General features: G+C 39.3%; 1 protein-coding gene across 1 annotated transcript; it reads left to right on the forward strand.

Annotated features, from left to right (window-relative positions):
- The first annotated feature begins 1974 nt into the window (after nucleotides 1–1974).
- Nucleotides 1975–3817, forward strand: LOC100452194 (zinc finger protein PLAGL2-like). Its single transcript, XM_054554779.1, is given in 2 exon segments — nucleotides 1975–2159; nucleotides 2161–3817. Coding segments are annotated over 2 exon segments (1830 nt in total). The 5' UTR covers nucleotides 1975–1986.
- Nucleotides 3818–16514: the final 12697 nt, after the last annotated feature.

Here is a 16514-nt window from a genome sequence, read left to right on the forward strand (position 1 = left end):
ACAAATTTTTCTAAGTTGATTGAAGTTTGAAAACTATAGTTCTTTCCTTTTAATTCCCATAATGTGAGACATTTCTGTGCGCACCCACTATCAATCTTGCTTCCTATGACCAGATGACTAATGTGTTCCAGATCCCTCAGTTTTCCTATCCCTTGCTGTTATCACTACTGTAACTTCTGCCAAACAAAGGATGCATCTTCATCTTCAATGGGGTGGCTCTGGATCGCTGGCCTAAAGTATTGCGTAACGGCCTCTAACTACTCATATTCCTGCACCAAAGCCTGCACTTCTAAGTTTCTGACATTTACCTCCCAGTGATGGAGTTAGAAACTTATGTATGGGATTATATATGATCTAGCAATTCCACTTCTGAGTAGTGGTAGTGAAACTGAGTTTAAACGTCAAAATAATGGAAAGCAAAGATTTAATCAGATATTTGAATACACCCATGTTCATAGCAGCATTATTCACAGTAGCTAAAAGGTGGAAGTAGCCCAACTGTTCATCAGTGGACAAGGGATAAATAAAATGTGGTCAACAATGGAATATTATTTAACCCTTAAAAAGGAAGGATATCCTGATACATCCTACAACATGGATGAACCTTGAAGCCCTTATGAAGACATTATGCTAAGTGAAATACGCCAGTCACAAAAAGACAAAAAAAGTATCATATAATGTATGAGGTATCTGAAATAGACAAATTTATAGAAACAGAAAGTAGAATGGTGGTTGCCAGGGGCTGAGAGGAAGAAAAAAATGGAGAGATGGTGCTTATTGGGTGTGGAGTTTCAGTTTTGCAAGATAAAAAAAAAATCATTGAGATTGTTTGCACAATGTGAATATTACTACTGAGTGTACACTTAGGAATGGTTAAAATGGTAAATTTTATATTATGTGTGTTTTATCACGATTAATCATGAATAAAAATAATAAAAAAAAATCAGTTGCCATTTGGCTTAACTTGTTGTCATTGTTAAAAAAAGGCCTCCACACTTCAGGCAGCTGTCATTATATGGCACCATTTTACCTGAATACGGCTTCAACTATCCTCTACAATTATATAAGTTTCCTATATCGGATAGAAAATGCCTCACCTGAGATTCCAACAACTATCTTCTCTAGCTCCCATTTCGATCATTTCCTCCCAAAGGTTGAAGGGCAACCCTCATGGGTGATTGTTGGTGTCCTTTTCTAGACAACCTAGAAGGAAGAAATTAGACAGATCAGCACTTTAAAACATTGAATGTCCTTCAAGGACAGCAACTTATACACAGAGGGCGTCACAGGAAAGGTAGGTACATTAATCATCTCCTCAGCTGGAAACGGAGAAGAAATAAATAAACAGCCCATCATCATGATCAGGTATCAAAGGTTCGTTTTAGGTCGTACCCCCATTAAAAAGAATTTCAATGCTGTCAGGAGCAATGTCATGAATCTCCTGTACTTTTTTTATAAGTAATTCATGCAGGGAGGAATCACCCTCCCTATGAGCTCCATAATGAGTGCCCCTGTCAATTTCTCTGCCTTTCCACTTTTGGTCATCTCAAAGCAAGGATAGAGAAGTACTATACATTTACCCCTGCACTGAGTGCCTGTGTCTTAAATAAATACTAAGTGAAGTTAGTGCAACTGGTAAAAAAGTCAATAACTTAGAAAATAATATTAGCATGTTGTTCTATGTTTCCGTTTTATCATGTGAGGTTATCATTTTAAAGTTATCACTTAAACGTCTTAAAAATAGCTCACTTTTAAAATATGCATTTGTATAGAAATACTAGAAAATGCTGACAACCAAAAAAGATTAAAAATATGAAAATACTGGGGGAGCCCGAGAGCGGCCCTGCCCGCAGCGGCGGGGCCCCGAGTGCGGTGAAGAGATTGTTTTCTCAAAGCTGCGTTGGAGGCTGTGACAGAGCTGAGAGCCTGTGTGGAGCGGACGGTGAGGAATTCTCAATAACATGGCCGTTTGCCATTAGCCTTGCCATGATCACGTTTTTCACCAGCGTCCCCAGCTGGATTCAAGATGCAAATCAGGAGGAGGAAGTGGGCTGGAAACTAGTTCCCAGGCCTCGGGGCCGGGAGGCGGAGAGTCAAGTGAAGTGCCAATGTGAAATTTCGGGGAAACCTTTCTCAAATGGGGAGAAGATGAGGCCTCACCCTCCCGCAACCAGAGCAGAGGCCATATAGCTGCCATCAGCTGCACTGTGGCAAGTCTTTTGCTTCCAAATACAAGCTGTATAGGCACATGGCCGCCCACTCAGCCCAGAAACCCCACCAGTGTATGTACTGTGATAAGGTGTTTCACCGCAAGGATCATCTGCGGAACCATCTGCAGACCCATGACCCTAACAAAGAGGCCCTCCGCTGCCCTGAGTGCGGTAAGAATTACAAAACGAAGCTGGTCCACCGGCGCCACCTGGCCATGCATGCTGCCAGCAGCAGTGACCTCAGCTGCAAGGTGTGCCTGCAGACCTTTGAGAGCACCCAGGCCCTGCTAGAGCACCTGAAGGGCCACTCACGCCGGGTAGCAGGCGGTGCCAAGAAGAAGAAGCACCCCTGTGACCACTACGACCGGCGGTTCTATACTCGTAAGGATGTAGGGCGGCACCTAGTGGTGCACACAGGCCGTAAGGACTTCCTGTGTCAGTACTGTGCCCAGCGTTTTGGCCGTAAGGACCACCTGACGCGTCACGTCAAGAAGAGCCACTTGCAGGAGCAGCTCGAGATCAAGACAGAGCCCGTGGACGTGTTAGGCCTACTCAGCTGCAGCTCCACAGTCAGTGTGAAGGAAGAGCTGAGCCCTGTGTTGTGCCTGGCCTCTCGGGACATAATGGGAACCAAGGCCTTCCCTGGCATGTTGCCCATGGGCATGTATGGTGCCCACATCCCTACCATGCCCAGCACGGGCGTGCCACACTCCCTGATACACAACACGCTGCCCATCGGTATGAGCTGCCCTCTGGAATCCTCACCTATCTCTTCCCCAGCTCAGCTCCCTCCAAAATACCAGCTTGGATCTACCTCATACTTTCCCGACAAATTGCCCAAAGTGGAGGTGGATAGTTTTCTGGCGGAGCTTCCTGGAAGCCTGTCTCTCTCATCCGCTGAACCCCAGCCCACCTCACCTCAGCCAGCGGCAGCTGCGGCCCTCCTAGATGAAGCACTGTTTGCCAAGAGCCCCGCCAACCTCTCTGAGGCCCTCTGCGCTGTTAACGTGGACTTCTCCCACCTACTGGGCTTTCTTCCACTCAACCTGCCCCCCTGTAACCCACCTGGGGCCACAGGAGGCCTGGTCATGGGCTACTCCCAGGCAGAGGCACAGCCCCTGCTCACCACTTTGCAAGCTCAGCCTCAAGATTCCCCAGGAGCTGGGCGACCACTGAACTTTGGTCCTCTGCACTCCTTGCCTCCTGTCTTCACATCTGGCCTGAGTAGCACCACCCTGCCTCGTTTCCACCAAGCATTCCAGTTGCCCCCACAGAGGCCCTCAGCTCAGTTTTTGGCTCTGTTAGGGAGCCTTAGTACCCACCCCGTCCGCGTCCCCCATGAAGGCTTCTCTGCTCTCCATCACATCACTTCCACTTTCTTGTGCCCCCGCCCCTGCCTCCAGTTTTCCCCTAGTATCCAGCAAGGTTTCTTGCAACAAATGATTAGTTCTTCTCTTCTGACTTGTGGGGCTCCCTGCCGCAGAGAGCACAGCCCTTGCCCAGAGCCCAGGAACCCCATCCTTGCTTCATCTCAGTTCTTCATGGGCTTCACTCTTCCCACTCATGGAAGGGAGGCAGCTCAGGGACCTCCATTGTGGGACCCTTGAGACACCTCCACTGTGATTCAGAAACACACTTCTACCTCTTTACTGTTAACTCTTAACAGATGCAGTCAGTAGTTTCTGGGCTCTTCTCTCAGTAGGTGCCTCATGCTGGCTTCTCCACTAGGGTTTCAGGACAAACTACCAAGGAACTGCCTCAGTCTCCTACCAGTCCTCCCTCACCCACCTTCTGTCTAGGTTCACTTGGTTTGTCATCAGGAACTGAGCAGGTCCAGGACTCAGGCTTCTGCTTCAGCCCAAGCCAGTACTCCTCGTTTGAGGTAAAGGCCTTAACATTTAGTTCCCTAGCCCTCGATTGGAAGCAATTTGGAGTGTTTTAAAAGGCTTGGGATAACCTTTTAAAAAACAAAACCAGATATTAAAATGTCTGGCAAGGTTAGAATCAGACTAGATGATTTGCTTCTAAAAATTAGTTTCAGTGAGTCCCAGGGACTAATTAAGGTTTATTTTAAAAAGCGTCTACCTTGATATGCAGCCACCTCCTGCATGCTGTGCGTGTTATTGGGACTTGGATTATAGGCGATGATATGTGAGAATCCAGTTGGGACTTGCTGTTGCCATCCTCCTTGTTGTATCTGGTTTTCATCACTAGACTCAGCAACCCTTCTCACCTTAACTGCCACCTTCCCTACACCCTCAGTTTACAGAGACCATTGGGCCTCTGGCTGCAGAATACAAAGTCCTGGACTGTTAGAGGAGTCCTTTCCTCTCTGCCTGCCCTTTCCTGTCCCTCCCTCGAATTCTCTCTCCCCATAGGTGATGGCGGGAAAGTCATAGGACTGGCAAAGCAACTGTTCAAACCCTTGTAACCGGGGCCTTGCCCCCACCTCCTGTCTTTTCTCCTTTCCTTCCTCACTCCTGTGTCCTCCCATCTATCCTGCCTTTCCTTTCCTCCTCCCTCAGTGTCCTCAGCACCCACGAGGAATTTTCCTATCACTGTGAACTTTGCTGGTACAGAGGAATAATATCTGCCTTCACCTTTTTTTTTGGACCATAGCTAGCCAGTCATTTCTTAAACCTCCCTTCCTAAAATCTGTGGGGCTGGGGGAGGGGGAAGGCTTAGTGGCCTGGTTGTTCAAAGGATAAGAATAGCTTTATCCTACACTCAGTACCCAAACTCACTTCGGTATGCTCACTGAGGCCATGAGAACCTGAGGGGCATCTGCCCAGGACAGGAGCCATGGCATATGACAAAGACCAATGAGGGACCAGGAAAAAAAGGGGTGACGTCCCCTTTCCCTGACATCTCCAGCCTCTGTCAGCAATGAGCTATCCCCCTCCCACCCTACATAGTAGCTGGTCAGGGCTGAGTGCAGTCCTGGGGGTAAGGGGATGACATGCCCAGGTGTCAGCTCAAAGGATCTCTGCATCATCTTGAGGTGGGAGGCAGGGAAGGGAGCACCAATGAGGATCCCCCCCGCCCAACCTTTTACAAATGGCATTTTCTTGATTGAAATCCGGGAAGCAGGTGTGATTAGTTTTTTGCTCGTAGATATTGTCCTAAATTGGAATTTTCCCACTGCCCTAAAACATTCCCTAGTAGTCCTTTAAATTCCTCCTTCCCTTTTTGGTGGCTGTTTTCTCCATCCTCTCTCCACCTCCCCTCTTATCTAGGAGCTGTTTGTAAGCAAGATTTTTTAACAGGTTATATTGTACAGCATCAATATTTTGCTTTTTAACAAGGATATTTATGTAATAAGAAACTTTGCCTTAGGCAGGTGTTGGCCAGAAAAGTCCAGATTCCTCTGGGACCCCACCCTGGCCTCTCCTGGAGCCCTGAACCTGCTGTGGAAGGGATTGGCCGTGACCTTCACCTCTGGAGAGTAGGGTCTAGGGCGAGGGAAAAGGGTGTTCACCATGATAATCTAGTGCCTCCATGGAGGGGTTTGGAAAAATTCCAGTCCGATTTCTTTGTGTGTCAGTTGACTTCCTTAGCTGATTTTTCCCACTTGCACCTCTCCACCTCTGCATATTTGGCAATAGAACTCCTGAGACACCACTTCTCATGCTTCTCCTTCCCTACCAGCGGTCAAGGCTTTGGAGCCAGTCTTTTGTAACTTCAGATTATTTAAAGAGAAAAATACAAGACAGAAATCTTCTAGCACTTTGTAAACACAGTAAATAACCTCTTGGAGTATTTTTGGCTTTATATAAAACAAGGTTTTTAATTGTAAAGTATAAGTGCCATTAGAAAATGCACAGGGCATATCTCTGTTAAGGTAGATTTTTCAATGCTTTACAGAATTACATTTTCAAAAAAAGGTTTTTATAATGAAGTTGTTTATTAAAAACTTCTGAATTATGAAAAAAATATGAAAATTAACATTTACTCTCAGCTGCCCAGTGATAAGAATGATCACTTATTAGCATCTTGTTACACCTTACAATTTTTTTTTAATAATAGAGACAAGGTCTTGCTATGTTGCCCAGGCCATTCTCAAACTCCTTGATTCAAGTGATCCTCCTGCCTCAGCCTCTCAAAGTGTTGGGATTATAGGCATGAGCCAGGCACAAAATTTTTAAAAACTGCACGTGTGTGCACACATACACACACACACACATGCAAATAGATAAATATGTTTTGAAAATTGATACCCTGTTGCCCATTTTGGTAGGCAGAATTCTGAGATGACTCCAAAAATTTTGTGCCAGACACCAGAGGTATCCCAAAATAGGGCATTGGCCTCTAGAAACACCAGGAAAATATGTGGAGGGGTAAACACAAACCCATACCAAGCCCACTGAAACACCCCCAAGAACACAGCCTAATGATACAGTGCCAGCAACACCCTCTGTATGTGGGAAGAACAGAAAATTGTACTGATATCTTTAAATGAAGGGATTATAGAAAAGAAAAAAAGAATAAAATAAGACATATTCCCTCCTATTCCAGAAAGTAGGTTAGGAAAAGAGACATTACCCATTAAAATTAGTCCTTCTTTAAGAAAAAAAGAAGCCAGAGACTTATTGTGGAGAAAGTAAAGTTCCCAGCTGTTGGGTTTAGAGATACGTATTTTTGACTTTGAAATTCCTTTAACAGGCTCCATCATTTTTTACTTACGTGTATTTAAAGTGTGGCAGCCCAACTCCCACCCAACCTATTCCCCAAGCCTTAGCCAGTGGCAAAGAACATTAAAATAAAACCTGAATAAATAAACAAAACCCTGAACCTTTATTTTATGTGAAAACCAAAACAAGGTCAAACTCTTTTCCCTTCTAATAGAATGCCCAAAGAAGAAAATTTTTCTCACACTGTTAAACCCAGTCATCATCAGATTCCCATGGGCAGGAATGCCAAGTTTGTTAGTATGGAAAAGAATTTGGATGACTTTTCTCCTTTCTTGAAAATAGAATGATTTAAAGCCCAAGGAAAAATAGGTTAACTCCTGAAAATTTCTGATTCCTGACAAATTCTGTTCCTAGAAGAGTTTATTTTTACTTCCACTATTATAGTTATTCATAATAAAAAGTTTAATGTATCTCATTTTTGTTTGCATTCTCTTTAATCATGGAATATACATTCACATTAAATAATTCATTTTTCTCAATAGAGTTATTCCCAAAAAGATGGTCTATATATCATCTTAAAAAGAAACATCTAACCATGCTGGAGTAATTAGTATCAAATTTTCTTCCTTTCATAAACAATTAAAGAATTGGGTAAAATATACCCAAGATCTGGTTCTGGTACTAGGTAATAATCAGCACATGACTGTGATCTTGAGAGAAATGACGTAAATCAACTGAGCCCTGCAATTACCCTGGATTCCTTTCTGGGGGCACTTCTCAGGCTAAAGTACATGGAAAGGGAAGACAAGTAGACTATCATGGACTCCCTGAGTGGAAGAGATATTAAAGCTGAGGCAGCTAGAATTCATGGGGCAGAGTACTAGAAAAGAGACAGCTATCTAGAGAAAAAGTTCCAGAAATGTATATAAAGTCCTCTGAAGCCTATTGTTGAACATTAAGCTACACATGTGCAGGTTGAAACGCCATGAAGCTAAGCTGACAATTACTAGAGTGCTATCAGCTAAACAATTCTCACAGCATACTAAGCCTGAGAGATGATAAAGTTCTAACAAGCCAGAATGGATAGTTCTTATTGACTCTCTGAGGCACTCAGTACACACCCCAGAAGAGCCATGCCTGGGTAGCAGGAGTAAACCAGCTGTAGAGTAAAATCTACTTTATATCTGGCCTATCGAATTTTTCAGCAATTTTCAAAATGATTAAACTGAAAAATAGGTGATTTAACTGCCTACCAGAACTAAGTCAAGCACCCTTTAAAAGAAGACAATGAAAACTAGACACTCAGCAACATGAAATTCATGATCTTCAGCTCCTAGTCAAAAATTACTAGACGTGCCCTCAGAAGCAGGAAAATAGGATCTAAAACCCAGAGCAAAATCAGTCAATAAAAACAGAGCCAGACCAGGTGCAATGGCTTACACCTCTAATCCCAGCACTTTGGAAGGCCAAAGCAGGAGGATGGCTTGAGCCCATGAGTTCGAGACAGCCTGGACAATATGGTGAGACCCTGGTCTCTATAAAGTTAAAAAACAACAATAAAACAACAACAACAACAAAACAGAACCAGAAGTGAGTGAATTAGAGCCAAAAAATTTTTCTCAGATATTGTAAATATGGTTAAAGGAAAACATGAGCATGACGAGGAAAAAGACTACAATATATAAAATAAGAAATTATTTTTGTGTATAATAATTCATTTGGTGGAATTAACAGCAGTTTAGATAAAGAAGAAAGAAATGTCAGTGAACTTGTAGACATAGCAATATAAGTTGCCCAAATTGAAGCTCAGAGGAAAAAAAGAGACTGATAAAAAAAGCTAAAAACAGAACTAACATTCAACCCATTACAGGGTATAGACCCAGAGGAATATAAATCATTCTACCATAAAGACACATGCACACAAATTTCTTTGCAGCTCTATTACAATAGCAAAGACACGGAATTAACATAAGTGCCCATCAGTCACAGATTGGATAAAGAAAATGTGATACAGGTACACCATGGAATACTACACAGCCGTAAAAAAGAATGAGATCATGTGTTTTGTGGGAACATGAGTGGAGCTGAAGGCCCTTATCCCTTGCAAACTAATTCAAGAAAAGAAAACCAAATACTGCATGTTTTCATTTATATGTGGGAGCTAAATGATGAGAACTCATGGACACAAAGATGGGAACAACAGACACTGGGGCCTGCTTGAGGGAAGAGGGTGGCAGGAAGAAGAGGAGCACAAAAAATAACTATTGGGTACTAGCCTCAGTACCTGGGTGACGAAATAACCTGTACAACAAACCCTCATGACATGAGTTTACCAATATAAGAAACCTGCACATGCACCATAAACCTAAAATAAAAGTTTTTTTTAAAAAAGCTAACAGAATCTTAGTGAATAGCCGCACATGTAGCTATAGCCCCAGAAGGAGAGAGGGAAAATGATTGGGGGAGAAACTTTTAAAGAAATAATGGGCAACGTTTTTTTCAAATTAGATGAAAACAACAAACTTAAAAGTTCAATTAATCCTAAGCAAGATAGCACAGAGAAAACCATACTGAAGTATTTCATAAACAAACAATCAAGAAAAAAATCTTAGAGTCACCCTACATACAGGAGGTCACAGAGAAGAGTGATTACAGGTTTCTCAAAAATAGCATAAGCCAGAAGATAATGAAGTAGCATCATTAAAGTTCTGAAGGAAAAAACAGAACTGTCAAACCTAGAATTTTAGAATTTTATATCCAGCAAAATACTTTGTAAAAATTAAGGCATAATACTGTCATTTTGAGCAACATAAACAAAAGCTGAGATAATTTTAACTACAAAAATTTGTACTGCTCTTGAACTACAAAAAAAAATTAAAGGAAGTTTTTTAGGCAGAAGGAAAATAATTCCAGATAAAAACATTATTAAAAAAACAGCAAAGTGAGAAAGAAGCAATAGTCTATATGGTGAACAACACAGAATTTGAAATCCTGATGTTGATACTTTGATACTTACAAAGTATTAGTTTCCTTATCTGTAAAATGTAGATGTTTATGCCTTCATCATAGAATGTTGCATAGATTCAATGAAATAAAGATCATTTAGCACAATGATTGGAACATACTAAGCACCTAATGAATCATAGCTATTACTATGTTATTGTTAGCTATTAAATGTCCAAATACATTATTGTTAATAACTCTTGGTGAATAATTTGCACAGAATGTTATATATGTAAAAAAGAGATAGGCTGATCACCATTAAGCTTTGTAATTTATCTTGGAAAGAGGTGGGTAGTTAAATATGTTAGTATTATTGGTGCTTTGCAGGGTGGGAGACTGAGAAGAGGTGAGATACCTTGAGATAGGTCACAAAGAAGAGTTCATAGATGAGAGGGAAAGATTTCTCATAAGCAATCCAATGCTATCTTGTTGACTTGTAATGAAAAGTCTTACAATATCTCTGACTTCAGGTCAATATTGGCCTTTCATTGTACATCCAGAAGAGCTGTAATATAAAAAATAACTATTTAGAATTTTTCTTGATTCTTAGCTTTGTTTCACTGGGAGAAAACAAGTTACCTGCCTATGATTCTATAAAATAACCAATGCAATGGATATTCTCTAGTAACATTTAAAACCACCACATATGTGGGAAAACATAGGAAAACGAAATGTCTAGATTTGGAATAAATGTGTGAATGGATCAAATAAACCTATAAATAAAGTGCAATGCAGTGGTGAGCATAGACTCTGGAGCCTGACTGCCTAAATTCAAATTCCTATTCTACGCCTCACTAGCAGTGTAGTCTTGGGAAGATACTTGACCTTTCTCTTAATTGCAAAGTGGGGAAATAATAGTATCTACTTCATAGGATTATTGAAAGATTGAATGAGTTAGCATGTAATATATTTGGCATGTATTTGTTATTATATAAGCAATGATGAGAGAGTTGATTAAAAAGTTATAGGAATTACTTGCTAATAATGACACTGTATTACTTGCTAATAATGACGCTGTATACTTTCTCTTTTCAGAATGTATTTCAGGTTTGAAGTTACTGTCACATTACTTAGAGGTAAAACATCATTACCACTGGTATTACTAGCATTTTATCATGAAATATTGATATAATTTGTGAAGAAAGGAAAACTTTCCAATCTAAAGTTCTTAGGAGACTCAAGACTGCATCTGGAGAGAAGCAACTACTCATCTACTAACACGACAACCCTTGGTTTGGTTGCAGTAGCAAGCTCCACTCTAATCATTCAGCTGAACAAACAAAACCCAGGATTTTGTTATTTTCCCAGAAACTAGGTAAACAGCCACTTCCCTTTTAGTTCTCTTTTTAAAGTAAGAAGGTCCACATCTCTCCTAATCATCACTTCACTCTATATTCCTATTTTAAAAGTTGATTTTTCTAGATGTTTGCTATTTTAAGCCAATAAAAAAGTCACTGACAAATATGCTATTTAAATAATGTATGACTATAAATAATATGCTATTGCAAACATATAAATTTTAAAACCACAAATTAACCCAGTGGTCAGTGGTATACTGTTAGGCTTATTTGGCTGTATGGATAGAAACCCACTCATGAAGGATACTGGATTTGGGCCAGGCTTAAAAACCAAGAACATGCAGAACTCTAAAATCAGGCTATTTTTTATTGTCTCTTTCAAGAGCCACAGAGTTTCTCTGTATTTCATGATATCTCTGCTTATCTGAGCATGTCTGATCCATCTTCTCTTCAAACTACCTGGCTTCTGTCTTCTGATAGTTTCCATTCCCTTACAACTTTGATTGAATCATCAGCCACTATGGGCTTTACCTTACTAATAACATCTCTGAATTTACCACTTGGTTCAAATCTTAGCATATTCCCAGTTCGGTTCAAATTAGTGGAGGAAGAGGGAGATTTAAATATCTGATCAGCCCAGTCCCAGTTTACCTGATCAATTCATCAATCATCTGTAGATTGCCAAACTACAGACTGGTGGGTCAGATGTCCACCCTAGGTTCACGTGGGAGAGATCACATGGTACAAACCACTATCCCCCACTGCTATTCCAGGTATTAGGCATATCTTTCTCAGAAGGGATTGTGGGCAAGCAGGCATCATAAATATATCTAGTAAGTACACTCGAAGAAAATGGGCCACATCCAGGCAACATTCCATAATGGACACTGTTTATTTGGTCTGCCCACTTTGAGAACCAGGGCTTTAAATACGAATGTCAGTTGAGTTAGCACAGGTCAGATATTTTGTAGCAGTATTTGATAGGATTACTTTAGCACAAGAAGTAATAAATGCTTCAAAAAGATTTCAGTTTGAAAATAACTAAAATCATACCCTGAAACAAATTATGTAAAATTAATTAAACAGTAAATTTAAGTCTAAGTACAGGTGCAAGTAATAGCTGCATATGACATATTCCTATAATCACAAATGGGTACTAGTCTGTTTTAACTAATTTATTCCTGAAACCTGAGTCCTCTTGGCTCTGTGAAATTTTTGTATACTGTCATTTATTTTTCTTTTGCCTTTACTGTTATTGCATTTTATCTGCTGATTCATACTGACATCCCTAGCAGATCTTCTTAGGCTAACTACCTCGATGTGTCTAGGTTAAGTCAATGCAAGTGCCTTCTTAGTCTCTGAGAAAATCTTTAAATTTTATCAGTTGTATCCCTGATGTTCTAGATATTTTGTTGACCGTTTACTAATGCAGAGAATCAAGTAAACGATGCAGATATGCCAAGTGAAACATGCCATCTTTCCCTGCATTGCTGTATAATACATATCCCTGGATTAGTGTGTTTTTAAATTTATATGTTTTTTATTGTGCAATAATTTAAATAGAGAAAAGTTGCAAGAACTGTGCAAAAGAACCCCCAAATTCCTTCATTCAGATTATCATATTGTTAACATCATTCCACAAGTTCTCTCCCACTTTTTTCCTTTCCCACTCACCCCTTTACTCTCTACATATGTATGAATGTGTGCATATACCTATATATTTATTGATATTAATCCACTTTGTCAGTGAACATTTCAAGCATTTTCCCTTTCCCTTGGCTACTACATGATACTGCAATGACCATCATTGTACTTGTCTTTTTTCAAACATGTACAAGAGTTTCTCTAAGGCAGCAGTTCTCAAAATGTCATCCATGGACCTCTGAGGTCCCCAAGAGTTCACAAGGTCAAACTATTTTCAAGATAACACAAGGACATTATTTGCCCACGATTGACATTTGTACTGAGGGTACAAAAGCAATGGTAGGTAACACTGCTGGTGCCTTAATCAAGGCAATGGCAGCAAGGGGTATTAATTATCATTGCATTCTTTGCCACCATGCACCTGTAGTTTTCTTTTTTATGCCAGTTTCCCCTTTAAAATGTCCACGAGGAAACTGCAAAACTTAATTTGATTAAATGCAACCCTTGAGTACACATCTTTTTAACATTCTGTGTGACAAAATGGAAGGGAAGTGTGAAACACTTCTGCTGCATAGGAAGATGGTTCTCCCAAGAAAAAACCCTTGTGTGATGGTTTGAGTTGAGAGCTGAACCAGGTGCCTGTTTCATCAACACCATTTTTACTTGAAATAATGACTAATTCAGACTTTGATACTTGAACAAACTGAGTTTGTGACTTTGAGGAAAAAAAACGGACAGTATTTGTTATCCATACAAAAATTCTAAGTTTCTCTTGAATATGCTGATATTTAGAATATCTGCATAACCCTTTGAACCAATTCTTTTCAAATGACTAATTACTGATGTTACAAAATTATGCATGGGTTAAAGAGCCCCTCAAAATACAAGATAGGCCAATTTATTTTAATGCAACAGAGTATTAAAATGTTTACTGATGTGGTTTCACATTCTACATTGCAACTAAGCCTCAAAAAATTAAAACATGTTGAGTTTTGATGTAGTATCAAATAGAATATCCACAGTTATCTGAAACAGCTATTAAATAATACTTTCTTTTCCAACTGTACATCTGTGTGAAGCTAACTTTCCTTTACGTGCTTTACAGGAAGCACATTGCAGCAGACTGTATGTAGAAGCAGACATCAGAATCCAGCTGTTAAGCCATGCCTCAAAGAGATTTGTAAAATGGTAAAACAATGCCACTCTTATTCTTTTGTGTCTTCTAAGGAAAATATATTTGTTTTTAAATATCATGTTAACATGTAATAAATGTGTCATTCTTATTCCTAAATGAATTAACAAATAAATCTGTCTTTTTAATTTTCCAACTTTAAATTCTAATATGATAGCTATAACTTATGAAACAAGATCTGTTTGGGGTTCTCAATAATTTTTAAGAGTATAAAGAGATACTGAAGACAAATGTTTGTAGATTACTGCTCTAGGCTATAAATATGAAAATAAATTTGAGAAGGTATAGGCTACACATATCTTTAATGTGACTAGATAACATCACATTGCTCCCCCATCCAATCTTGAATTACAGGTCTATGTATTCAAGTTGAGAGATGGTAGCTTAATTGAATTATCATAGTGCTTCCTTGACATGAACTAATTAGCCATTACATAGAAATTGTTTAGGCAAATTCTGGATACTATTTAAGAAGCTTTGAAACAATTTGGTCTCACTAAATGCCTTCTATTTTATTATTAAATTAAAGGAAAACTCAACTAGGATAACATTTTTCTCGAATAAATATACAGGTTAAATATAGCCAGAGACATTAAATTTCATTATAATATTTTACTAATAATTAAGTCACACAGGCATCCTAGACAACCAATACATTGAAAATAGTATGTATTCCTCCTGTGTTGTTACAATATATAATTATTCAGGGAGCCTATGCACTGATTAAAAGAGGTGCAATGATTTAAAACATGTGGCCTATTACCATGTAAAATAGGTTTGGGATTAATTCTACAACTGTTTGATATTTAAAATGAGTGTGTAATTCAGTATATTAAAGAGTTTTTATGTGTATACAATAGGAAATGATTTAAGATTTCTTAACATTAAAACATAATGCAAGAAGGAGGTAAAGAGAAATTATATTAATTCTCCCAGAGCAAGACATTATAATAAGCTGAATCATACAATTTTTAATTTTAAATTTATGGGTTAAAAGGAATGAAAGCCCTTGGGACAAAATGGAATAAAATAAGATTTTGATCCCAGCAGGGAACTTTTTGGAAACCTCTCCTATGGGCATCGTATCAAGACCCTATTGAAGAAATGGCCTTTCAATCATATCTCCTGAAGTCATAGAGAATTTTATCATGTCTCACGTATAATGAAATGTTAATGTGATTTTTCTTGACTGATATCATTCAGAGTAATTCATTTTCAACACCAGTTCTCACTCATTATAAGACTGATTTAATATGGTACTTATAATTAAAGCCTGTTTTTAAAAATAGCAACTGAATCCACAGGAGTATGAACATTTCTCATTTTGAGGAGTTCTCTTTAGAGAGTAATATTCACTGGACTCTGCATTCATTGAATTAAACTTTAGACAGAGATAGAAAAGGGTTAAGTAGACAGTCTTCAACTCATCAGAACCCCTACCCATAGTTTTCCTATTTCTGACTCCACTTCAGGTTTCTAAATGACATGAAAATATTTTAAGTATACATAGTCCTATATGAAAATTATAACCATTAATATATTTGTAGTAGTGAAAGAAGGTAGATAGACAGATAGCTTGATCAATCAATTGATTGATCGATCCACCCCAATAAACTGCCTAAAGTAGTGGCAGAGATGTCTTAGCTAGAAATGTTCATCATAAGTTGGGGTTTGAGACTGTGCCCAGAGATAAGTTATCTGACACTTGAAAAACCAATTGTCTAGGAAGGAGCCCCAGAGTGCAATGTAGACAGATGAAAGAGTCTCTGCACACATAAATGAAAAAGTGACACATATCATCAACTTTCTGCAAGGTAAACCCAACAACTGGAGCTGATAGTTCAGGCTTGAGGCTATGACCTCATAAATCATACACACAACTGAGGGAATGAAAACATTTGAGAAGCCATAGTTTCACAGCTAGAGCTTCACAGCTCACATCCCATGGGATTCTATGAAGACAATCAACTATTGGCAAGTCTGCCTACAAGCCTAGAAAAGTTGCTTAAACTGTCATCTATGGTTCTGGCCATATTGCAACAAGGCTGAGTAAGCCAAGAGCTAGAATACAGGCTGTACGGCTTCCCCCTCCCCTCTCATCTCCTTTTTTGTTCTCTGAGCAAATAGAGGTAGAAGACAGTTGAATAATCATTTAAGAATGTCATTGCTGTTATTCTAATTTGTATCTTAAAATAATCTGGAGAATATACTGCCATCAGGGAAGAAATCATAAAGAACCTGGAATGTTTTATGTAGTATCTTGTTATTCAGAGATCAACTTCAATGTCACCCTTCAGGGGTTTTCCTTGACCACCCACTCCACTCTCTATCACATCATCTTATTTTTAATAGAGAAGGTATGGGCATTTGATATTGTTCTTGTTTATTTATTAGAGAATAAGAATAGTTTAGGTGTTATAAATACAGATCCTGAGATCAGGTTGCTTGAATTGGAATTCTGGTTCTCCAACGTAATCATTGTGAGCAAGGCTCTATGCCTTAGTTTCCCCCTCTAACATTTGAATAGTAATGTTTT

This window comes from Pongo abelii, chromosome 3, assembly GCF_028885655.2.
Source record: "Pongo abelii isolate AG06213 chromosome 3, NHGRI_mPonAbe1-v2.0_pri, whole genome shotgun sequence".
Lineage (NCBI taxonomy): Eukaryota > Metazoa > Chordata > Mammalia > Primates > Hominidae > Pongo > Pongo abelii.